Source organism: Anser brachyrhynchus (genome assembly GCF_964034855.1).
Source record: "Anser brachyrhynchus genome assembly, chromosome: 2".
Classification (NCBI taxonomy): Eukaryota; Metazoa; Chordata; class Aves; order Anseriformes; family Anatidae; genus Anser; species Anser brachyrhynchus.
The window spans coordinates 37,896,461-37,922,369 of NC_137695.1; the positions used below are offsets into that span (position 1 = coordinate 37,896,461).

A 25,909-nucleotide genomic window follows, 5' to 3' on the forward strand; every position below is an offset into this window, starting at 1 on the left:
CATCAACACTTTTTTTTTTCCCTATGAAAAGAAGGATAAAGAGCAATATTCTCAAGACAGAAGGTGGGTCGGGATGTTACCTTTCTGTGAATTTAAGCTAAAAAGGGAAAGCATGCACAATGGTGAAGTATCAAAATATTGGCTAAATCTTCCTTCTACCCAGGATATAGCAGTATTACATCATTTTAACAACAGCTGAGGTAGGGAAGGTGCCAAGGCACGGCAGACTGGTCTCTCTTGTTCAAGTCATTCTGTATAAGACAGGGGAGTACACACAAGTGCCAGATGCTACGTGCCTCCAGCAACTGTAAGGTGCTCTCTCCAGTCCCTCCTTTTGAAACCAATTTAGTTGAAAAGTTGGTGTCCTGTCCTTTTTAGCTTTAAGCAAAGAGGCTATAGGGAGGTAATGGGCAAGAAGGAAAGAAAGAATGAATGCCTGGCTCCCTTTAGAGTGTACTGCATTTATGTCTTCAGGTTTTTCTTTTACCTATAATGTCTAGAAATTTACATTTTAACAAAAGGTGAATGTGGAAGTTCTCCAGTAGTCACATGCCTCCTAGAATTGGAGGTTGGAGCTTTTTGATCATCAAATGCTACAGAATGGGGGGGGGGGGGGGGGGAGAAAAAAAAAACATATCCCATGTCCCCAGCACCAAAAAGGTTGGTAACACCTGAGTGTCTTCTATATTTGATCTCTGCCAGACCAAGAGGCATGTGATGCTGAAGCATGTGGACTGTCTCACCCTTTTCCCATTGGACAATCATCCGTCTTGCAGCAAAAAAATGCCACAGTCAGTGCCCACTAGCACCCTTGCCAGCAGCGTTAGCAAACAGACCTCAGAGACTGAGCTCCCCTTTTACTCACAAAAGTTGTTCTCTTTCAGCGTCAGTAGTCGTTGTTCCAGCCCAGGCTTTCTACATGTTATTCCTGGACTATTGAAAACTTGAAGTGCTGCTCCCCGTGCAACACCAAATTTATGGATGAGGAGACAACTTCAGTCTGCCAGGTGATAATTTGGCATCCTTATGTCAGTGTTAAAATCCCTACAGCTGTAAATATTTATTGCAGATGAAATATACTCATATACTCCAGCTAGCACATTACCATATGAATAAATCTAACACTAAATAAATCATGCGCACTCCATCTTTTATTCAGTTTATGAAATTCTTGCTTCTCACTCTGAGCATTCTTAGCTTAATAAGGTTACTCAGAAGTCGGGTGATTCATGGTATGCCTTGACTTGTTTTATAACACAGCATTTTGCTTCTTATATTTCTCCTCTGACAGCTTTTGCAAAGTTTTGATTTGATAGGACAAGAACAGTGAGGGCATTAGGACCAAGAGAAAGACGCACACATTGCTCTGTATTATGTCTGGCAAAGTGCTTCCTGACTGAGTGCTGTAGTTATGTGTGAAACAAAGTCAGGGACTGACTAGTTCTCTCATCTGTTGATCACAGTGAACTTGAAGCCTCAGAACGGGGGAAAGCTGTCAGATCTGCTTTCAGAGATAAGGCACATCAGACCAGGCAGCAACGGGAAACTTTGAAGAAGCAGAAAATACTCTGCAAGGAAGCTATAAGAAATGGATTTTCTTTTCAATTAGAATTTAGAAGGGAAAAAATCAAAACTTTAGCTACTTTTTTCATTAGCTAAACATGCTCTTTCCTAACTAAGCTGGGACTGTATAATAACGGATCTACTTTATCTCGCTGGATCCATGCTGCCTTTTACTACAGTAAGTGCAATATTAATAGGCATTTTTCTATTTTGTCTGTAAATAGAGAGGAGAGCATGAAACGGCATCAGTGAAATGTGAGGGGAACAGAAAATCCTCTTGGCAGATAGTGAAAACCAGTGCTTTGCTGCAACCCGAGGACTGGAATCTGAGCGATATCCAAGTGGTATTTAACATGACCATCTGTATCATTTTGTCACCAACAGTATGTTCTTGAGGAAGAAATGCAGATATGGATCACGTAAGCTGCAGTTTCTCTTGTTGCTGCTGATGCTGGGCTTTTTGCTACTGATGGTTACAACGCTGAATCCACCACCCAGCAACCAGAGCAAGGACGGGACTTTCCAGCCGGTGGAGTTCAACCCCCGGGAAGGGTATCAGATGGACTTTGCGGAGCCCCAGGAGATGCTGGACACCCAGGAGGAGAGCCAGCAGTACTACCCCTTGGACGGGCTGTCGCCGTTCATCTCCCTGCGCGAGGACGAGTTGATCGCGGCCGTCGTGTCGCCCGCCGGGCGAAGGAACCACAGCAAGGCCAGGAAGGGCTATCGCGTGGTGAAGCAGCAGAGCAGGCGGCCGGAGGCGAAGGAGGGGGACCCGGAGTCCCAGCTCGTACCCCTTCCTCTGCAGGACGGGCAGGGGGCTGCTGCGGGGCAGCGGCCGCTCGGCCTGGAAACCCACGGCTTTAACGAAGCGCTCAGCGAGCGGCTGTCTCTGCGCAGGGAGCTGCCTGAGGTACGACACCCGTTGTAAGTAAAACAGCCTATTTGATCTCGGGGAGAAAACCCGCACCTTCCCCTGACGCTGTCCCAAACCCCCGTGAACCTCTCCTCCCGTAAACCCTACGTCTCCCTAACCAAACTGTCCCCTCGCTTTGGGGCAACGCTTCAGGTGCCGCGGGAGCCGGGAGAGGCGAAAATCTGACGGGGGGGCAAAAATGGGGGGCGCCGGGGGCAGGGTGTGTGTGGGGGGGGGGGGGGGGGGGGTTGCGGCTTTCTGGGGGCGCCAGGTCGGAAGGGGGAGGACGGGCTCCGGGCGATGTTTGCCGTTATAGGGCCCCGTTATCGGGCCCCCGTTATCGGGTCCCGTCACTCGGTCCCCGTCCCCTCACGGCGCCGCGGGCGGGCGGGCGGCAGCGCCGCCTGCTGGTGGCCCGGGGGGCTTCGGCCGCGGCAGGTGCCGGCAGGTCCTGAGGGGAGAGCGGGGGGCACGGCCCGGCCCCGCTGAGGGGAGGGGAAGGGCAGCGCCGTGAGGGAGCGCTGGGAGCAGAGGGGAGCGAGTGGCCACCCCGCCGCCTCGTCCCCGCTTGGGTTTGTGCCCCCGGTGCTGAAGGCGGTGGTGTTTGTGCTTGCTGCGCTAGGCAGGGCGTTGCCAGCAGGTCAGGGGAGGCGATCCTGTCCCCCCCCCCCAGCAGTGCTGGAGCCCTGTGTCCGGTTCTGCCCCCCAGGACATAGACATACCCAACAAAGGGCCACCAAGGGGATGAAGGGGCTGGAGCTCCTCTCCCATGAGGAAAGGCTGAGAGAGCTGGGACTGCTCAGCCAGGGGAAGAGGAGGTTCGGGGGGGACCTTATCAACATCTAACAAGTGCAAAGAAGAGCCAGGTTCTTTTTGGTGGTGCCCAGTGCTGGGACAATCAGAAATGGGAGCAAACTTGAATACAGGAGGTTCTGGCTGAACATAGGGAATGCATCTTTGCAGTGCAGGTGGCAGAGCACTGGCACAGGTTTGTGGGGTCCCCCCCTTGGAGATCTTCAGAAGCCACCTGGACATGGTCCTGGGCAAGCTGCTGTAGGTGTCCCTGCTTGAGCAGGGGTTTGGGCCGGCCGAGCTCCAACCTCAACCACTCCGTCATCCTGTGAAAGGAAACTCCCGGGAGGGAGGCAGGGAGGTGCAGATCAGGGTGTCTGACCGGCCTTGCCAAACAGCACCATAACAAGCAGCAGCCACGCTGCAAGGCCACATCAAAGAAGCTTTGCATCTGAAGTCCTACATGTTGCATTTGAAATGCTGTGTGTTGTGTTTGAAGCTCCACATACTGCATTTGAAGCTTCATGTGTTGCATTTGATGCCTCATGCATTGCATTTGAAGCCCCACGTGTTGTGTTTGAAGCCCCACGTACTGTGTTTAGAGCCTGGAGACTTGTGAACCAGTTATTCCTGCAGCCCAGGAGGTGCAGTTCATCCTACTTTAAAAGGGGCTGAGGAGTATCTATGCTCCCCTGCCCACTGGAGAAGGAATAAGATGCAGGTGGCTATCTTTCTTTCTTGCCTTCTGTAACAAAAGCGATTGCAGCTTTCCCCTAGGACACAATGGAAAGATGTGCCAGAAAACATTTTAAGACAGAATTTATATAATCATTTTTCTAGCAGTCATTTTCCCATGTCTAAAACCAGATGGTGGTGCTAAATTACGAGCACAGTCTTAAGGAAAGAGAAATGAAAGACAGGGACTGTTTTCTACATTCACTGACTAGATTCAGTGTTAATTTGAATAATTCCATTGAATAATGATATGCTAATATTATTTCGGTTATTTTTCACCATGCTTCACTGGCAGCTCTTTGAACTATGTAATGTTCAAAGGAGGAATGATGACCCTGTTTTACTGCCTGTGATGTAAGCCAAAAAACAGTTTTATTTTGGCAGCTGAAGGGCCGTCCAACAAGAGGCGGTTTTAGCTAATATTAATCTCAACTCAGATTTAAGCCATGCTCTCAGAGCTCTTGGATGAGTTTTCCTGTCTGACTAGTGACAGCCTAAGGACCTATCAACACCACAGCTTATAGAAGCCCAGATTGAAACCACAGATCTGAACATCTGAGGCCTTGCAGTTGTTCAGATCTAAATCCAGATCATAAACCTGCAGCAGAGGTCCACCTCTACGCCAGTCCTGTCCTTCATGGCACAGCACGCAAACCACAATGATATTTGTTGGACATAATTTACTCTGGGGGCCTATCACAGCTGTGTCAGTCCTGTTTCATACTGTTCTAAAAGGAGAGTGAAACAGTAATGAATCAGAATGGCTATTACCCTATTCTGCTTGAATTGTGTTGCTTGTAATAATGTTTATTATTGTTTATCGGAGAGAAACTAACCAGTTGGGGAAATTTCAGCAGGTTAGCTCCACAGACTCAGTTTCTCTCATTTCACTTAAAATGGCAAACCCTTCAGACCAGACGCTGTGCCTACCAATTGCGAAGCACTTCTGGATACTGTAAAATAAGGCTGGCCAGGCTTCACACTTACATACCGCCTTTTTACTTTTAAACCAGAGTGCAAGACGTAACGTAAATGCCGTAAGATATACTTAGCCGCTGTTCCTTAGAAATTCACATAAAAAGGTCTGTAGTGCTTTGCATTGGAGCACTGAGCAGCATAACTACAGTTTCTTTTTATACGAAGAGTACAGAGCTCTGATGGAAGTAAACCAGAGCCTGCTGGCTGTGCTTTGCCTTGACAGCCCTGGATCCAACCTCCCCAGCTGGCAAGCGATACCTCAGACCTCTCTCACCAGACCGCAGCTTCTAACGTAGCCCGCACCTCTTTGCATGCCTTTCCAGGTGAATGTTTTATGCTACCTTTCAGAAAGTAGATGCATAAAACTGCATCTCTTCCAGCATTCTTACTGATCCTGCAGTAAAACATACCTCGGTGGATAAATCAGGTGCCTGGTTTAGTCCCATTCCTTCGAGTAACTGTTCTGACACAGCCAGGGTCTCCCGGTGAACAAGCCTCATAACCTGTCTTGTGCTACAGTGTTTTTCTCCCACACCAAAATTCATCCTCTAAGGTACTTTCATCCCTCACGGTGCTATCAGTTTGTCCTGCTGCCATTGACACCCTCCGGGGACTGTGGACCTGAAGTAAGCCTGTCAATGTATCTTCTTTGAATTCTGCCTGAAAAAAAAAAAGGTCCATTTTCCTCTCTTGGCCTTGAGCGTCAAACCATGCGTATGCGGGCAAATGCAAACACACAAGTATCTAAAAAGGTTTTGAGTTTTGTTACAAAAGCGCAGCTTCCACTTGAGTGCAGCTGGGAGCTGAATCTCAATGAGATATTTTCCTGCAGGTGAGTGGGAGTCCTCACTGGCAGAGCCTGTGCCCTGTCAGAATTGCTCTCCCGTTCCTTGCTGCATGTGACAATTCCTTATTTTTCACAAATTGGTTTCAATCACTACGCCTTATATCAGTCACAGCCCCGACTTTCTGAAATGTCAATTTATGACAGACAGCCTGTGGACCTGCTCCAAATTACAGGGAAGGCATTGCTGTACACCAGTACCCTTTCTCGTTTTTCCGAAGATTAGATACCCACATTGCAAGCCTTTGCCAATCTCCATGGCAACTAGATACTCGCCACCTAGGCTACATATTCAAGTACAGTTATTTTCAATTATTTTCCAATTAAGATTCCACAACAGCCTTATTTTCTTGCTATAACCACAATACTAGCAACACAGCGTTGCAGTATGATGATGGAAAGCACAGGTGGTTATAGCTGTATTGTGTATTCCTGTTTGGAAGCTGCCTGTTAGTGAAAGGACAGCATCAGACCTTCGCTTTTCTTAATTATCTCCAGATTATTCTGCCTGAAAAGACAAATACTGCCAAGTCACGAGAGCATCCTTTTCTCCATCCTGCTGAAAAATAGACAAAGTCTCCCATGTGCAATAATGAAACAACAGCATTGTTGATTATAGACGATTAGTAACACAAGAAGAAAATACATTAGTTACAATGTAAAAATCATCAGGAAAAACGTTTCTCTCCATAAAGAAGATATTAGTGTAAAATATTATAAGTATTGTGGCATTTTAAAATCTATATTCCCAGAAGTGTATCTGTAGTATTCATTTATTTGTATTTGTTATTAAATCATTCAGCCTGTGGATTCTATTAAATGATAAGCAGTTTTGTGTCTGGGTGGTGTCTAGCATGATAGGGCCTCAGCCCGTGAACTAAAGCGCTAAGTAAAATGGCAATAAACATAGCAATTATTAAAATGATATCCCTTACATGAGCTTCTGCTGCAGCTGAGCTAGCTGAGCAGCTAATTGTTTAATAAGCACTGTAAATCTATATGGTGATTTGCTTGGCAATACGAGAACGCTGAAATAACAATGGGCCAGATTCGTGCAATGGGTTTTCATGAACTGACACCAGGGACAAAGCTGGATCAGCAAACAACCTTGGAACCAAAATCACATACCACCATCTCGTTCACTTTTTGTCATGTTGGCGTTTGATGTTTTGATGTGATGGGTGCAATCCTGGCACCAGGGAAGGCTAGGGAGCCATGGGCCCCAGCTGGCGCTCTGCAGCCTCTCCAGAAATGCCACACCGTGCCCCTTGCAGCCAGGTTTCTTGCAGTAGACTGTAGCAGTACCTGGATTGTAAAGGAAATAGCAGAAAAAGGCATAGGGATAATCCCCCCATCTGGGAGCCTCTTTCATCAGCGACCCATTTTTGTCAGAAAGAGCAAGGTGTACAGGCTCTATAGTCTGTATATAGGATTTACTTTCTGATTTGTATCTGTATTTGTTTTCATTACCTATGTAGGGGTCCATTTCTTTCGTGTACCGGGATGAGATGTTGGCTTCATTCACTATGCTCCTGGTCAGGCAGGCCACAGACACACTTATCTGTTGTGCAGATGAGTTTTTTTAATTGTTAGCCTCCGAGGTACTGCATTTCAACTTGCTCTTTTCTCTGTTATAGGAGAAATATGGAAGGGTTGTGGGGGGAGGCTGACTGATCTGCTTTATCTCCCTCTTTGCTTTGCTGTAGTTGTCTTCAGTTTCTCTTTCTTCGCCTCAGCCAGAACACAAGAACCCCAGAATACAACAAAATATTCCTATATTTGTATTTCAATTATTGTAATGTCATTCTCATATTTTTACTTTGTGTTCCAGTCTTGGGACACTTTAGTACTTCCTTTTCTTCCTGAGCCGAGCTCTTGAATTTCTTTCCATCCCTGAAGATCAAGGTATAGCCTGTAACTCTGGTCTGAGATAGAAGTAGCCAGTTGTACCCGTGTTACTAGTGTCTCCCTCATTTGATCCCATGCAGGTGCCTGCAGCAAGAATATGACTCCAGCCTGCCTACTGCCAGTGTCATCATCTGTTTCCATGATGAAGCCTGGTCGACTCTGCTGAGAACGGTGCACAGCATTATGGACACAGCCCCGAAGACCTCCCTCAAGGACATCATCCTAGTAGACGACCTGAGCCAGCAAGGTAGCCCACACTTCTTTGTATGAGAGCACTGCTTTCCAAAGCTGCAGGGAGGAAACTGTCCTCCTCCAAGAACTGCATGAAGAGAGGAGAAGGCAAATGGGACCTGCAGGAAGAGAGTTAAGCAAAGCCACGAGTTGACTGCCAGGTTTCACTCTCCCATCCCCAGAATTCAGCTTAGCCTTTCAACTTTGAAATGTTTCTTTTTTTTTTCTTTCTTTTTTTTTTTTTTCCTATCACTTCCAATCACTCTGAGCTTTCTTACTTTAAAATAAGTTCACAGTATGCAAATCTTCCCACTGGACCAGATCTGCTGTAATAATTTCCAGACGTGGACTTTGGCTGAAGCATGGAGTGGAAAACTCCACATTGCTAAAGTAATCCCAAGTGCTTTGGGAAGCCAAACACCTGTAGTATCTCACTCTGATCTGTGCCTTTTATGAGATGATGAGAGTATCCACCTTTTCGTGAAAACAGGAGAGGAGGATATTAAGTTTCCCAGAGGAATAGCTTCACACCTAGTGAATCTCAATTTCCATTAGTCTCTACTTCTCTTTGACATTACGCTGCTGTGGGAGTGTTTGGAACACGGCCTGCTTGGCCATATAAAAAAAATGCCCCCCAAACATTTTACCAGCAAACATTTGACATCTCCTACTATCTGTTGCTTCCCTGTAAGAGCTTGAATCAAAGCTAAAATGACCCTTCTGTTTATGACAGGGCCCCTGAAGTCAGCCCTGAGCGAATACATCTCAAAGCTGGATGGTGTGAAACTGATCCGGAGCAACAAGAGGCTTGGAGTCATCCGAGGTCGGATGCTGGGAGCTGCACGAGCAACTGGGGACGTGCTCGTCTTCATGGATTCGCACTGCGAGTGTCAGAAGGGCTGGCTGGAACCCCTCCTCACCCGGCTGTCCAGCAACCGGTAAATACAGAACCATGGGATCCATAAAATCACGGAATGGTCTGGAATGGGTTGGAGGGGACCCTTAAAAATTGTCTTGTCCAACACCATTGTCCTCATTACTTCTCAGCTCTCTGCATTTGCTAATTCCTGTTGAAAAAGGTGTACTTGGAAAGATTTGGATTTTTTTTTCCAACCTTGCTTGGTTACCTTCTTCCTGCTGGTCACATTGCTTTTATTTTCTACTTTAACACCACATACATCACCATGTTATGTGGGAAGCAGGGTAGGTCACGCAGCTGATGACCCTCATTTTACACCCAGAGTCACTAAACTGGCAGAGTTTGCATCTAGCCATTGTTAGAGCTATGAGAAGGCTTCCTGGTGGTCTGAATTAAAAAGGCTACAGTCTCAAGCCATTTGCAAATTGAGAAATGTCCACCAGAGAAACTACTGCAACACTCCATTATTATTTTTGCTTTTTAGTTGTCTCAGTCATGAAGCCAAGGATAAAATGGGAGTGTTTCCTTAAAGTACTTTGTCCTCCTGAGCCTGCTTGGTTACATGCCAATCTCACCTGCACCATCTCTGTTCCACAGAAAGATAAGACTTTACAGGCAGCCTCGACAGCTCTAGTTGACCTCATATACTTTCACTGACACCAAACTCACAGAAAAAGATACAGATTCGTATTTTCTGAGTGTTTCAGATTTAGGTAGGTACTTGGGCCTCCTCTCTAACATACAGCTGAGCTCATCTGTGTAGTCCCCAAGTACTTCAAAGAGATTAAATCACTGAAAATGTTTCTAGAATTACATAGAAGTAAATCCTTTATTAAAGGGACTTTTCTGAAAGAAACGTTTGTACATTAACTTGTCTATCATTACCCATAAGCCACTTGAGAAAAAATGAATAATTGCTTGAGGGGGTAAAAGAAAAGTACATCTTTAAAAGTCTTACCAGACCACTAAAGAGTAGTAATAAAGACCTTCAAAGGCCGTTCCCAGGCACTGGAACAAACTGCTTTTATGGCTGATTATGTTTGCTCATAAGAGAATTAATTTGAGCTTTTAGAAATGATTACATCATTCATATGAAAACATGAAAAATACTACAAGCTAGTGGAATGCAGCCCTGGGATGTCATGACTCTTCTTTTCTAAACGATTCTCATTGGAAAAGCAGATTCTTTTTTGTCTGCTGACTTAATGGATGGCTTATTAAAAATATGCAGATTTTTCTGCCTTGAGCTCTAGCCAATTGTTGATGTTTGTGCAAAACTCCTGTTTGTATCAGTCGGTCAGTCCTTATTTAAGGTTATATTGCTGAAATCACAAGAGCTGCAAAAAGCCTTAAAGGAGAGCTATAAAGTATTACTTCGGGAGAATTGCAATGGCGTGAGAGAAGCTGGGACCCTGAGGTCTCCAAGTGTAGTGATTCACTGTCAAGAATTCTCCCTGCCAAGGGGACGCCAAACCACCGAGCTTACCAGAGCTCTGAGATTTCTGTAACACCTGCACTAGGGGGTGAGGAAGAAGGATTCCTTTTCCTTGTAAGGCCCATATGCTCATTCGTTCCTCTATGAGGGAGAATTTAACACTGAATTAGCTAATGGCTAATTGGACTAATGGGGAAAAGGTGGAAGGACTTTTGGATAACAGTATGGGCTAAATCATCCCTTTCTGCTTGCTGTACCAGGCATTGTGTCTGCTGCTGGAAGTTCTGTCACCCTAGTGTGGGGAACCTTTTCCACTCTCCAGTGCACAAACAGGAACGCTCAAAGGCATCTGGCAATCAGTTTCCCTCACTGTCCCTGCTTCCCTAACTGAAAAATGGTGATAATAACACTGACTTGATAAGGAGGTTAATTCATTATTTTTCCTAAATTGCTTGCAATGCTTGCGTGGAGATCACTATGGAAATGTAAAGCATTAGCATAGGCAACTTGGCTTCATTTAGCAGTTGAGGAGCTGTTAAACTGAATCATGTCCACTCCCTAAGACTGCCCAAATGAGGAAAGCACAGTGAAAAAAAGTTTACAGTGAGTAGTGAAATACCCCCCATTCCTCTTCTTAATGTACCAATCAAGCTACTACCTGCGCTCTTGTGCTGCAGAGACAGGATGGGAAAACACTTAATCATGTAGAGCGAGTGAATTGTTAGCTGGCAAGGACAAATGCAGCCTTTCCAAATCTCAGTCCTTTGCCAGAGTTTAAGGGAGCTGGGAGAGAGATTTTAGCTTTGAAAACTGTGAACAAGCCCAATTTTGAGATGCCTTAGCAAGTCTACCACTATTGGTATGACGTTAGTGATGCACAGAGATCCTTGGGCAAACTGAGACCCCACTGCGGGTTGAACATACTCACCAAAGGGGAGATATTGCCAGTTTTGAGCAGCCTGTAGTAGTAAGAGCCATGAGAAACATGAGAAATATTATCCCAATTTTACAGGTACAGACATATTTGTCAGACATTTGACTGCTCTGGGTGAGTGCATTTCATCTCCCTGCATGAGGGTTTTATTCATTAACCCAATCAAAATTGTTTTCTCAAGAAGTATTAAGTCTTTCTAGAATCATTACATGTGCATTTATGGACACCTTGCCTGGGACCTGCTCTTTGAACCATGCCTAACAAATTGACTGGGATGCTGTGCATCAGCTTAGTGTATCACCTGAGAACGGTTCAGTGGTTTGTTAAGCATCCCCTGACATTTCGATTATCCAAGGATGAATACCACAGTCACCTGGACAACATTAGAAAACTAGATGAGACGCCCCACAGATCATTTCATTTGACAACTGTTTATGTTCCAGCCTAATTCCAGGTGAGTAGCATGGTGCGTAGGAATGCAGCTGTGCAATTATTACAATCATCTTTTGAGGCTTTTGCCTTTTCCAGGAGACAACTGCTATTCAGTCCAGGGGCAGTGAAAGGCAGGGGGAGCATATAGTGAACTGAAAAGCATATAGTGCCTGAAAAGGTTGTTGCTTTAACTTAAAAATAGTGACCATCATGCTGAAGCGTACGGTTCCTTTCTTGCAGCAGGGTGATTTAAATAAAATAAAAAAGGTTCAAATTGTGGTTCCTGAGAATACTGCATGGAAGCAAAATAAGGCTTGATTATATTCTTGAAAAGGAATTCCAGCTCTAAAAGAGGCATGGGCACCATAACGATGCAGGGGGAGATGGCTTGCAAAGGGGTAGCTTGCCCTCAGGACCTTTCCCCTGCTCCTCATCACCAAGGCTATTTCCCTCTGTGCTGGTGCACTCCCTATACCACAGCTCAAATATTACATTAGCAAACTGGAGCCTTTAATATTATTAAAAGAAGCCTCTCTGGTTTCTAAAATACAAAGTGCCTCTACTTAGCTCCACAATTCTAGGTCACTAGATGCTGTTAAACAGAATAAGAAATGAGCATAGCAATGGAAAGCTATCTCATCAGCTCAGGAGTCAAGCAGAGCCTCTGCAGATACAGGAATAGATACAGAGTTTTGTTCAAAACATTTGTGAGTGGTGCTGGTTTTATGGCAGTGCACAAGGGAGAAGGGAAGTATCTTGCACTGAACACTTCCATCCTCTTTTTTTGCCCAGCTCTCCACTTCTCTGTGGCCCACACCCCAGCTTTTCAAGCTATCACATCCATAAGCCATCTGGTTTCTGCCTTCTTACGGGCTTAGGGAAGCATGATGTTCTCCATCCAGAGGGCACGCAACCCCTTCACGCATGTCAGCATGCATTTCCATGCTGCCTTCCTTATTTTGAAAACCTTCTATATACTTCACATATAGCAGCCTGCTCCCTGGGACTTCTCTTTTTGCCTGATCTTTTTATAGCCTGATCCAATTGTCGATAACACTAATTTCAAATTCAGTAAGATAAAGTTCTGCACTTACACGGTATGTTATCTGAAGATATGTTATCTGTTTACAATCTTTCACAGTTGATCAGTATCAGCAGGTGACCTATTTTAAAGATGAAAAGAAACTTGAAGAGAATCTAAAGCCAAAAGCAATCATTATTGGCAAAAGTAGGAGCAATGAAGATTTAGAGATTTAGGCATGATTCACAGCACAGTGCCCTGACTGCCTGATATTAAAAGGTACTGGCAGCTCCTACAGATTTTGGAACCTCACATACAGATTTGAATATTTTAACATAAAAAGCAGGTTTAAATATATATATACATATTTTAATAAAGCATTCTCTTAGGACTCTGCCTAGCTGAGATCTGAATTACGTGCTTAGTGCTTAGCATGTAGGTAGTGCATCAGTTCAAGGATATTGTCCTTATCTTTCAGTCAGCCAGAAGTTGGTCTGCAAGGCAATACGTAAGTAATCCTGTATCCCACAGCTTTACCATTCCTGATCACTACATATTCTCTTTTTATTAATCCCACTAAATTTCAAGTGTTTAGAATTACTTTTTTTCCCTGAAGACTTCAGCAAGCAATGTGATTTCAGTGAAAATGAAGTGTGCCGTGGAACAAGCTTGTGTTCTCAATTACTTGCTGAAGTTTTGACTATGTGCAGAGCCAGACAATTCCGGCTGCCTGGATTTCTGAGCTATCTTATTTTTGCAGGGAATGATCCACTCTGAAACTGGCTGAGGAAAACATAGTATTTTCATGTTTGTTTTTGTTGTTCCCCCTTATTTAAAGAAGGATTTAAACAGATTAAAATCTGTTCCCTTCCCAGAAAAAAAAAAAAAAAAGATAAATCGATAAAAAACACTTTCAAAATATCATATCTAAAACTTCAAAACAGATGTGTTAATTAACTCTTCTTCTCATGTTACTTATTCTAAAAACAGAAAAGAACATAATGTCCATGGCGACTGCAAAGGGTCATGAGAAGGCATTTCATTTAAGCTGTATTTGGTTGAGAAATTCCAAACTAGGAAATTGTTCTTGTTTGGGTTGCTCTTTTTCATGGAATTGTGACCTTTTGTAGATCCTGTGTGTTCCAAGCATTTGAAATATTCACAAATTAGTATCACCACAGTCAAACAGTTCAAAGCCTCGCTGCCAGTTGTATTTGAGTTTCCTGTTTTTTTCTTTTTCTTGGATTCCACAGAGTAAAATTAGCAGTAGTTTGCCAGTGTGTTTCATTTCAAAGTGCCGAGAAGCTGCTGACTGTCTGCCAGTTACTCAGTTAAAAACAAAAAAGAATAGCTAAGAACATCTTCCAGCTTTCAATTACCTTCTGCTGCAAATTTGCATTTAGAGCCACAGAAACACTGAACCATCACAGAACATGCAGAAAGTAGATCTTTTATAGAAAAAAAAAAGCCTTAATACCAAATGATGTCATAGAATCATAGAATGGCTCGGGTTGGAAGGGATCTTAAAGATCACCCAGTTCCAACCCCTCTGCCATAGGCAGGGACGCCACCCACTAGATCAGGTCTTGAACGCCTCCAGGGATGGAGCATTCACAACCTCTCTGGGCAGCCTGTTCCAGTGCCTCCCCACCCTAAAGCACTACTTGATTAAGATTAAAATTGACCATTGACCACTTTTCACAAAAGATAAAATTACTCAATTCCTCTATTTCAGACCAGAAAGGTACTCCCAATATTTAAAGTTTTAGGAAGCTGTGGCTCTACTGGTTTCAGCAGAGCTACACCAGTTTATCCTAAGGTAAAGGATCTAGCATGACACTTGCAAACATATTCTTGGGAACTGTTAATCTTGGTATTCTGAAAAAGCTGCTAGAGTAATAGCTTTAAAACACAGTAACCAGTTCGTACTGTATACTTTTATGGGAAAGGATATTCAATTTTATTTTGTTCTAGTTTATTGTTGAGTTTATCCAGGTTAGAATATGACCAATCTGGTACTGTAATTTCCATGTCGTAATTTGTAGACATTTTGGCTAATTGCTTGGTCTCCTAACCATCAGAATCCCTGACATCAGTGCAGGTATTCTTCTTGAATTACATTGAATGATCATGCCCACAAAAAAGCAAAGTAAAAGCATGCATTAAAAATTAGGTGTTCTTTCAGCTGGAACTGTTACTGTGGTGCTGACTCTTGTGAGCAATTGCAGCAATGCTAGAAGCATCACTGGGGTTTGGAGTTTTACAGTGGCAACTAATTTAAGGTGGATACAAAAAGAAGGATGGGTTTGAAATAGCTGGATATGAAAATGTGGGATCATCTGAAATGTCTGGAATATTTGATCCAGTATATATCTGAGCATAGCTCCGAGTATCTGCGTTGTCTCTCTCTGAGCTATACTGGATACACACGTGGCCTAGTCTTCATGGCCAAGGGTTTTGAATGGTTTAGTCTGCATTGCCTGCTCTGGCTTCCACTCAAGCATGCCCTCCTGATCTTTCCCGCTTGACTCGGAAACTGTAAAATAAACTTCTCCGGAGTCATTAGTTCCTCAGTCCTGTCTGGATAGGAATGGATAGACAAGCAGCAATAATATGCATTTCAGCAAGGAGCAATAAAGTGAGGTGGGAAATGTCCAGCTCCAAGTACGCTCCTAACCAGACAGTTGTCAGTGATGCCTACACTGGAGAATGCAGCAGGCTGTAGAAATTATAGTGATTTTTCATTTTTTGAAGTTTAGTCTTATAAAATCCATTTAAATTGTTAGCGCTATTTTTCTCAGCATGTCAAAGAAAAAAGCACCTGCTTGTGTGAGTCCAACAGAACACTACCTTTTAGTAACTTTTAGAAGTAGTTAGTTTCCTTTTCATGCTGTTAGTGAGTAAAGGTTAAATACTGCTTTCACTAGAAAGACTCCTGTTGGCTTGAGATTTCAGTTTGTTCCTGTCCTGGATACAAAACTATATCACTGGGTTTTCATCAAGAGAATCAAGGAAGGCTTTCAGCTTTATTATTTTTAAGATCATTTCTTTGCATTTCTTCTTGAGTCCTGCAGAAGAATGACAACAAACCACCTCCTTGATGTATAAACCTACAGATGTTGCAGGTGACCATAAAAATGTACTATCTATTTATAAACTCAATGCTTGTTTCCAAGAGCACTTATAATAACATATCGCAAGGGCTGGCTTTATACCTGAATGGAGAAATATAATCACTTCTCTATTTTAAATCTTTCTGCCTTTAGCTCATCATAGGGCAGTCTGCTCACATTAGGAGACAAAGGAGTAACTGAATCTTTTTAATGCTATCCTCTGCACAGTTCATTTTCATGCAATTCGCTGAAGATCAGTAATCTCTTTTTCTCCGTGGGGTTTGAAAATTCTCTATGGGAAAGGGCAACAATGACAAAACAAAATGTTGAGTTCCCCTCACCCTGTTACTGAAATAAATAAATAAATAAATAAATAAATAAATAAATAAAGATATTGTAAAGGCAGACAAGATATGTCAGGGTTACATGAACATCACCGAGGGCTGCCAGCTTCCTCAGTTGGTTCTGGTCTCTGCCATGGACAAGAACATATGGCCCACTGCATTAAAAAATTGTGAGATGACCTTCCTCCATTGGCTAGAGTATGTTTCAAACATATTCTCTCAAGAGTAATCTCTGACCAACATATATATCTTTAAAAAGGGGAGATAAAACCTTTTACTTTTTGCCCTAAAACGGACCATTTAATTTCCCTCTGTTTTAACAGGAAGTTATTTTCTAAGGAAAGAGCTACTCTGGAATAACTTCCTATATAGATACTCAAGAATAAAAGTATTTTTTTTCAGTGTACTTTGGTTCTTAGTGAATGTTACTTATTTTTCTTCAGTGCATTTGCAAGAACACGTTAAGGTGTGGTAGAAGGCAATACAAACAGAAACTGTTTTACAAATGCAGTGATAAATGTTTTTGCAAAGCTACCAGCAGAACAAACTAAGGGTAAGTGCATGCTTCATTGTCCTGAACTGACAAACTCATGAAGTGTGGAACATCTAGAGGACAATCAAAGGATGGTAAAGTGTGTGAGCCCAGAATCATCTTTCAGTGTAAACTTTGCATCCATACAGAGCCTATAACCTCAGAGGTTGAGGCCTCTGTGTGAAAGAGCTTTAGAAGAATATTGATGGTAAATTCAGAATAAAATCCTGAATAGCTTTATAATGGCAATGTAATGTATAGGTTATCATTAAATTATTGATCTTTAGAATCATTACTGCAGGCTCAGCATTCGCATGCACTGAGCATCTGAGCTCTGTCAGGAGGGAAAAGGAGGGCACTCAACATCTAAAGGAGTGTTTGTGCTTGACAATATCAAAAAGGAGAACCACTGTTCACTAATGCAGTACTGAATTTATGCTTTGGCTTTGAAAAGAAATGATATTGTTTTTTTCAGAAACAGTGTCGTCTCCCCTGTCATAGATGTCATAGACTGGAAGACTTTTCAGTACTATCACTCTGTGGGCCTGCATCGAGGTGTTTTTGATTGGAAGCTAGATTTTCATTGGGAACCAGTGCCAGAGCATGAAGAGAAGGTACGACAGTCTCCCATCAGCCCTATCAGGTAACAGTTCATTAGCCAATATGCCTCCACTCAGCTCAACAGCAAAACTGTACAATTTGGGAAAGCTTCCAGCTAATAAAAGTGAGACACGGTTACTTGCATTTGCTTGGTTAATGTTTTTTGAAGGGACAGGTTTTTGGTTTACATTGAGTTTACTTGGCCTTCAGCATTCATTCTAAGTAGACTGCAGTCATACTCTCAACATGACAAATGTTTTCCACACAACTGGAAGCAACTAGTATACAACCTGACCAGACAAGATACTGAGGTTTGTAGGGAAAGCAAAACATGGATGATACAGAGTTAAAAGAGATGTCTTAATCATTATGTTTGTCTGTTGTTTTGGGTGTACATGGATGTAACACTTCTCACTGTTCTGAGCCTTATTCAACAACACAGTGCTTGGCCCTCTTTCCCATGCAAATCCTAGAATTCAGTTCCAGTTGTTCTTAATTTTTGTTGGTTAAACACTTAACTTGAGATTATAAGGGGCATCATTCAATCATTTTGCAATATTGTCATCACAGAAATGGTGGGGTTTTCATCCTTCATATTCTCTACCCAAAACAATTGTTCACTTCCGAACTATTTTCTACCCAGGAGTCCTGTGGTAGCTGGTGCAGTAGTTGCCATGGATCGACATCACTTCCAAAACACTGGAGCTTATGATTCTGACATGACCATGTGGGGAGCAGAAAATCTAGAGCTATCTATAAGGGTAAGAAACTTAATTAAAACACCAAGCACTGGTAACTATTGGGTTTTGAAGGGACTTGAATGAAAAGGCAAGAAGTGATTTATAAAAGCAATTAAGTGCAGAACTTCTTGAGGTATGGAGAGTATCACTTGCAGAGTTCTACCCCATGCTCCATGATCTGTCAGGACTATACAGGAATATGCAGCTGCTGTGGGTTAGGAGCATTATGGCAGGACAAGTTTCACTGACTATTACTAGACGACCTTTAAGGTCCCTTCCAACCCAAGCTGTTCTACTATTCTCTGATTCTATGATGAGTATCTGCCTGAGGACAAAGTCACTGTGATTTGGGCACCTTCTGAAATCCACCTCTTCTATTCTGGCATGTAACAAGCACCAAAGGAAGAGTAGCTTTAATGTCTTTGCCAACATGTACTTTAAATATTAAATCATTTATATTAATTTGTGTGCATTAGATTTTGCTCAAAACAAAGAGTAACTGATGTTAAAAAGCAATGGAAATTGCAGACGCAAAGGGTACAGAGCCTTTTTTGTCCAAGGCAAAAGAAGGTATGCCCCCAGGTCTCTTCGCTATACTGCACTGTTTGTGCACAGGAAAACATAAAAGCATATATAAAGGTCTATCTTGCCCAGTATCTTTTTGTCTCAGTGTCTGTGGGGAACAGTGTATGAAGAAGCACATAATGATGCTCTTTCTGTTTCTAGTAATGTGCAGATTAGGATTTCCTGAGGTGGAGTCTGTAGTAAAAGAGCTTCTCCTTTTTAGATGCTTTTGAACTGATAATTAACATTCAGCCACTGCCCAGAGCAGGATTTAACTCAATGAGTGACTCTCATTTTGCTTTGCGTTCTTAAAATTGCTGGTCTATTGCTCAGTGCTGCTGATTGTGCTTTACCAACTACGTAGAAGATAGTAAAAGATGATCTCTTTGATCTCTTTTTGCTCCTTCACCTGTGTTTCAGACCTGGCTCTGCGGTGGCTCTGTAGAAATAATTCCATGCTCCCGTGTTGGGCATGTCTATCGAAATCACGTTCCCCGTGCTTTCTCCTATGACGAGGCCATTGTGAGGAACAAAATCCGAATAGCAGAGACCTGGCTGGGCTCTTTCAAAGAGAACTTCTACAAGCACGACACAGTGGCTTTCCTAATCAGCAAGGTAAAGACATCAGTGGCAGTCTGTTTATGAGGGAAGGAGTGTGTGTTGAGGTAGGTGAAAGGGGTGGGATGGTAGTGTGGGTGTCTCTGTGCAGTCAAACATTCAATGGGCAAGGTGCCAGGGATAGTTTTTCTTTTGGTAAAACCTGCCAAGTAGAAGAGCTCTTAGATCAGGAAAGAAAGAGAGAAACCTGTTTTTGCTGAGGCTGTCAAATCTCGTAGAGTATGACTCCTTCTCCAAATGACTCCTTCTTCAGATTGCCCACCAAGTCGTGGTTTGCTTTTCCACCACTGATAGTAAAGGGGGGGTCATCTGAAATGGAACCCAGTTGCACTGTGTGCTTGAAGGGGCCTTCCAGAGGATTCATTCTCCGTTGCTGACAGTCTTCCTCATGTGATTCAAGCAACATTCACTGGCACGTGGCAAACTGTGGTGTCTCTCCTACTGCAGGAATATCAGAAAAGGCAATTTCTTCCTAAATTGACAGAACTAACTGTCTGTAACAGGAAGTCAATTCTCACCATAGCTACTGTTTACAAGACACGTTTTTATTAGAAGGATCACAAAGACAGCAATCCAACCTCCAGAGATTTGGATTGCCAGCAGCTTGCACACCAAGACAAGCTTGCAGCCAGGTGTGTGACACAGCCCTGGCATACAGCCACACTTGAAACATCTGCAGGCTGCACACTGCCCAACAACTACAGAACAGCCATGCCTGTTTTTATGCCACTGTGTAATCCACTGTAGGCCAGGGTCAGTCAAGGAACTGTATATCCCATGTGTTACAAACTGCTGGGTGCTGTATTAGAAGCTATGGCAGCGAAGTTGTTAATGTTGCTGCAGCTTTCCAGAATTCTCTGGCTCCCATACCTTTCTTTGTAAAAATATCCTCTTCCACGAGGCAACAGAAATACTTGTGAGTAGTTTTGAATGAAAAAGTGTTGTTCACCTCCTTGTTCATTGGTCAATACCGTGCTTTTCAGGAGAAAAGATTCCTGAAAACAGCTAGGCATGGCATAGGTAGGTGCTGTGCAGTTTTCCATTCAGTTTTGCTCCTGCATTTCAGTCCTGCGTGCCTCAGTCATTGCAGCTCTTGGCATCATCTAAGAAAGCAGATCCAGCAGGAGCTGCATTACAGTGGGGAGAGGAAAAGGGCTGTGTGTCAGCATGGCTTTTCTCTTGTCACCTAGTCTGACCTCCTTAGGATCCATCAGATCTGCCTCTCCAGTCAGCCTGCTATGCTCATCCTAGAGCCTGAGACACATTCTTTTTTTTTTTTTTTAATTCTATTTTCACTTTCTTAAAAAGCTTCTCCATTCTTGTCTGTGTAGTATATTTTAACTCCACTGGCCAGGATTTCATCGGTTGACTCGCAAGGCTTACAGCCATGTAACAGGAGAATGAATGCTAGGCCAGGTCTTTTAAGATGGGTAGATAGATCCTTAAATCACTTAATTATTTCCTAAAGGCCTTTCTTTTCAACTCAGAAGCAATCTTCTGAACTAAAAACTACAGCCATCAATGATTCAGTTTACTAGCTATAAGTACGATGACCTTTTGCCTGAGAGTTTGTTCTAGCCAGGGTACTTTTAGTACTCCTAAGTACGATGCTCCTTCAAGTGACCTATTTTACGATCTCTGTTCAACACACCATAACATAAAAAGCCCTTTTCTCCGTTCCTTTCTTTCACAGCCAATATTTTCAGTATGTCAGTGCAGTGGGATGTTATTCAGAAGACACAAGCAAGCAATGACATTACTGCTGCTCAGCTGCCATCAGCCCTGCGGGGATTTATTGCACTGCAAGGGTGAGCGGAGCCACCTATTGGCCACTACAAAAATCTCTGCAAGCCTACTACTGAAAATAAAAAATGACCCCCGTTTAGATTGCTTTATAAGTCTTCCCGTTTTATGGTCGAAATTACATCCTGCACAGGATGCCTGTGGCATGAGCATTAATATAGATGAATAAGGTTCTTTGCCAGTCTCCACAATTTCAGCCACCATCTCTTTTTCTCCTTTTTTTGTCTGTGTGTGTGTGGTTTGTTTATTTAACCTACAAGCGCAGTTTCCTTTCAGCTTGGTTTACAGGGATAATGTCTTTCTTTACAATATTTACACCAATTATTCAGCATCAAATGCATGCTGTAACTAGTATGACAAAATGTGATTTACTGCCATTGCCTTCCTCAGCCAAAGCAGAGTCTATCGAGGAACACCTCTTTTTAGGGGAAGCATTTTATTCCTCTATTTTCCTGTTCCAAGAAAACCTCTCGGGGCCAGGCTTGTGTGGTGCTGAATTGCTGAAGTTCATTGTTATTCTTATTGAATCTAGGACTGATATCAGACTATAAGGTTCTCTTTAACATACTGCAACTGTTGATGTTTGCCTGTGAAGCTTACAGGGGCTGGCATGATTGATACCTATCTTTAGAAACTGATTCCTCTCCCTTCATCTCCAAGGCTCTTTATTTGTCAGTGATTTTTAGCCACGTGGCAAAGTTTTTTTTTCTTTCTTATGGATGCTGAGAAATGATTGGGCTGAGGAAAGTTATTTGCAGGCAATTCTTTGCTTATGTTACCAATTTTAACTTCTGACATAGGAATCCACACCAGTGTCCTGGAACCTAAAACTGCATTTTTTTTAATGTAGAAATGTGAATGGGGAAATCTATTGCTGGCAAGAAAGAGGAGAGACTCTTAAAGGTGGTGGGTTTTTTTTGTTGTTTTTTGTTTGTTTGTTTGTTTGTTTTTAGCATTTGAGCAATGAGAGATTTAGAAAAGTGTTTTGCACGGTTTTGAAACCAAAGGATTAACCACTTACCTGCTTAGGAAGTTTTCAGAATCCTGTTAGCCATCTTGAGGTGCTAAATACCCTCACATACTGAGACTCTCAGTCCTTTGCAGTGATGATGCCCATAGCTGCAACGAGGTTTGATGGCACCTGTCTCTTTTCAGAACAAGAGTTGGTACTAAGGAGGGTGAAGAGTTAGGATCATGTGTATGTAACTTAAGAAAAGACATAAATCATAGCAAAGTTTTCTATGCCTTTATAGCCACAAAACACATTCACCCACTAGATTTAGCAACTGCCAGGTAATAATTTGATAGGCTTTATGTTAGGCCAAATTCTCCTTTCACTTACATCTCATCAGGGAAGACTGACAATGACTGGGTAATTTGGACTCTTAAAGGTCAGGAAATCTGACTTTTATCTTTTGGGGGAGGGAGGGCAAACTCTATACTTAATGACAATATGATACAATCCCACTGATTTCAGAACAACAAGTATCAAACTTGACCCAGACTTTCTTAATTAAAAAGATCTGACTTATCTTGCAGGATAACAATAATTTTAAAGGAAATACTAATTTTCACAGTGTGTGCTACTTCTGAAACATTAACTTCTGTCACAACACCAGAGTAAATACTGTTTTAACACAAAGTTGGAGAAAGGGTACAGCTGGTCCTCCTCCTGTGCTTGATCTTGAGAGATATGTATCAGTATCTATAACAAGCAGGATAGGAGACGCGGTGGAAATAATTCCTGTGCAGTCATTTTCCTTTCTAGCATCTCTAACACAAATACACTAGTAACCTTGTTTGCTCTGTGCTTCCTCCATGAAGGCAGAGAAACCAGACTGCAGTGAGCGTCTTCAGCTACAGAAGAGATTGGGCTGTAGAAATTTCCAGTGGTTTCTTTCAAATGTGTACCCTGAACTCTCCCAGACCGAAGACACACCGAGATTCTCTGGCAAAGTAAGAGAAAACGCGCTAAAAAAAAAGGATTAGTGTTTTTGTATTGATCAAAGACCCCAGTATTGCTTCCATGTACTAGGTACTCGACGAGTGTACGGTAAGAGGCTGTTCCCACTTTGAAAAGCTTATTGTCCAAACAGGCTACACAACAAGAATGGAACAAGAAGCAAAAGGACTGCAGAGACAAACAGCTGGTCCAAATTCTCACATAAGCCTTGAACTCCAGCCAGGAGATGAACCCAGATTTTCTGTTTCAGTTTGGTGTCATTGATCAGAGGATCCTAACCGTAGATTTTTTAGGTGCTATTAGCAAAGAAAAAGAACTGTGTTGCCTCACACGGATGGCAACTGCAACAGCAGCTGAGATATCTCTATGCTGATCCATGTGCAAGAAGAGAAAGCAGTATTTCTCCAGTCCTGCACTTTCCCCAAAGGCAGAGGTGGTGGAAATAGCAGTTACCTGGCAGACTGAGTACAGGAGGTGATATTCTCAATGATTTTTAAGACTATGTAAGTGGATAATTATCATCAATTAAAAATACGAATTTATTCCAGGCAGCCTTACTGGAAGGGATTTCCCCCCAACAAGGCAACAAGGTCTACTGATTAAGTCACATCCTGGTATCTGCAGACAGATTTTACTATGTCCTTTTACTATTTCGTCTGTTCCTTATTATCAAAGTTTGCTTGAGAAGTGCATAATAACTGATTGTGGATCACAGGAAATGTTTTTTCCCTCTGGAACGACTTGATTTTTTCTCATTACAGTGTCAGGATGAAGTGCAATTTGCCACTAGCAGAAAAGTAGTTTGGGCTGATTTCTTTGAAGCATTGCAATAGTTAAAACCAGAAGTGGGTAACAGTAACTTAAACAAAACTCATTGGGTGTCACTGACCTTTGGTGAGACTCTCCCTTGTATATCAGATCACTTTGCAAGATCAAAATGCAAGATCTAGTCTGAAAGAAAAAAAAATCAGTTGTTTGAACTGGAAGCAAAAACACCTATTGTAAGGGGATGTAATCACAAAAAAGTTAGCTGGAGGATATTTTCTTTGTATCTGACTGTGCTTTATTTCAGTATAAACATTTATTTACAGCTTTACAATACTGGTGTTGGCTTCTGTGCAGATTACAGACCTGGAGGGGCCACTGCAGACGGCTCCATCGAACTCTCTCCTTGCAGCGACAGCCCCACCCAGGTACCGTACGCTTTAAGTATATGGGTACTGCATCAGATTTAAGGAGCCACTAAGAAAATAGTGAGTCCAACATGTAAATGGCTGGGTTGACATTAGGGGAAATATTGACCCATCAGATGTGTGCTAAGGCAATGTTGCCCATCCTCGTGCAGCTGATTATCATTTACAAAATGGCAATGTTCCATGTTTCACTGAGGCCTGATCCCCGCACTTTTCTCCAGCAGACATCATTAAGTGGTTATTTGTTAGTATATTTGATAGTGCCTGGAGAACAAAAAGACTAGGCATAAAAAATAAGTATCAATTCTAGAATAACAGGGGTGGTTTCTCCCATATTCTAGCGTCTAAACTGCAGTCAAATACAGGAAGAAAATTCATGTAGATATCCAATCTGGCATTAGACTAGCAAGTTCTTGCGCTGAGAGAAGTCAAGCCAGTACAGACTGACTGCAGATATTTACTCTAAGTCCCAAGCAAGTTCCACTGCTTACACTGAGCTCAGGGTAGCTGCAGGCACATTTTTAACTGCAATGTGTACAAACAATTTCAGAAACTCCCTTCTGTTCAAATATTTATTAAACTAGAAAATTTTCTTGTAGGGTGGGTTTACTTTATGCGTAATTACAGCCCACAAAGCCTTTCCTCAAAAAAATAGTCTCAGGTATCTATGCCTAAACTAGCTGGGAGGATTGCCTCGCAGGATCAGGCCTGTTGGTTCTCCTTCATTCATACTTGGGTTGCATATTAAGAATCACAAGTGGGAAATTTTGGAATGAATGTTTAAAAATGCATTAGGATGTCCTTCTGTCGTTGTTCAAACAAACCCTCTTTTTTCCAGCACTTTGAATATAACAGCATGAAGGAAATCCGGCTTGGGTCCGCTCCGCTGTTTTGCTTTGATGTCAGACACGGGAAGGTTATCCCTCACAACTGTACGAAGGAGACAGACAACAGCCAGCAGCACTGGGATGTCCAGGAGGTCCGTACTGACACTGCCATGAGGGGAGGGCTGCTGATGGCAACTGTGCCATCACTGAGTGGCTGACAGCATTCATGTGCAGGGAAGGGATGATATATTTGAAGGGCAATTTTCATTTCTGGACCATTTTCACCCAGGAAATTTAGGATGCAGTTTATGCATTTACACTGCCTGTGCAAAATAAATTTTGTTTAAAAATACAAAGTACAGAAATCCTACCTAAATTCACATGCCCTCGTTTTATCTGTTTAATTTACCGGCCTTATCTGAATAGAATCAGAATTGTAAGAGGTTGTGTAAGTAAGAGCAGGACAAATATCTTTATATTTATCTTTAATATCTTTATTGATGATCTGGATGAGGGCGTCCAGTGCACCCTCAGTAAGTTTGCAGACGACACCAAGCTAAGTGCGTGTGTCGATCTGCCCGAGGGCAGGAAGGCTCTGCAGGAGGATCTGGATAGGCTGGAGCGATGGGCTGAGGTCAACTGTATGAAGTTCAACAAGGCCAAGTGCCGGGTCCTGCACCTGGGCTGCAACAACCCCAAGCGGAGCTACAGGCTGGGAGATGAGTGGCTGGAAAGCTGCCTGGCCGAGAGGGACCTGGGAGTATTGGTGGATAGTCGGCTGAATATGAGCCAGCAGTGTGCTCAGGTGGCCAAGAAGGCCAACGGCATCCTGGCCTGTATAAGAAGCAGTGTGGCCAGCAGGTCTAGGGAAGTGATTGTGCCCCTGTACTCGGCTCTGGTGAGG

The 25,909-nt window shown here is 42.9% G+C and overlaps 2 protein-coding genes across 6 annotated transcripts in view; one reads left to right on the plus strand and one right to left on the minus strand.

The window, feature by feature from the left end:
* Positions 1–836: 836 nt before the first annotated feature.
* The window catches only part of GALNT15 (polypeptide N-acetylgalactosaminyltransferase 15), a 29,072-nt gene continuing 3,999 nt past the window's right edge, over positions 837–25,909 (plus strand). For 2 of the 4 annotated variants that reach the window (XM_080579667.1, XM_080579668.1), the window contains exons 1-10: positions 840–1,007; positions 1,948–2,490; positions 7,817–7,983; positions 8,701–8,905; positions 17,173–17,340; positions 17,941–18,058; positions 19,022–19,216; positions 22,847–22,978; positions 24,077–24,178; positions 25,017–25,157. In XM_080579667.1, coding sequence (XP_080435793.1) covers positions 982–1,007; positions 1,948–2,490; positions 7,817–7,983; positions 8,701–8,905; positions 17,173–17,340; positions 17,941–18,058; positions 19,022–19,216; positions 22,847–22,978; positions 24,077–24,178; positions 25,017–25,157 — 1,797 coding nt within the window. In that variant the 5' untranslated portion in view covers positions 840–981. Of the gene's footprint in view, positions 1,008–1,320; positions 1,742–1,947; positions 2,491–7,816; positions 7,984–8,700; positions 8,906–17,172; positions 17,341–17,940; positions 18,059–19,021; positions 19,217–22,846; positions 22,979–24,076; positions 24,179–25,016; positions 25,158–25,909 lie in introns of those variants that run through there. The other 2 variants (XR_013946433.1, XM_080579669.1) reach the window with 2 other exon arrangements.
* The window catches only part of DPH3 (diphthamide biosynthesis 3), a 40,292-nt gene continuing 20,796 nt past the window's right edge, over positions 6,414–25,909 (minus strand). Inside the window, exons 4-8 of one of the 2 annotated variants that reach the window (XR_013946442.1) lie at positions 23,875–23,936; positions 22,044–22,191; positions 19,407–19,660; positions 12,782–12,850; positions 6,414–8,086 (exon numbers count right to left, since the gene is read on the minus strand). The gene's annotated coding sequence lies outside the window, so the exon portion shown is untranslated. Of the gene's footprint in view, positions 8,087–12,781; positions 12,851–19,406; positions 22,192–23,874; positions 23,937–25,909 lie in introns of both variants that reach the window. The other variant, XR_013946443.1, reaches the window with a different exon arrangement.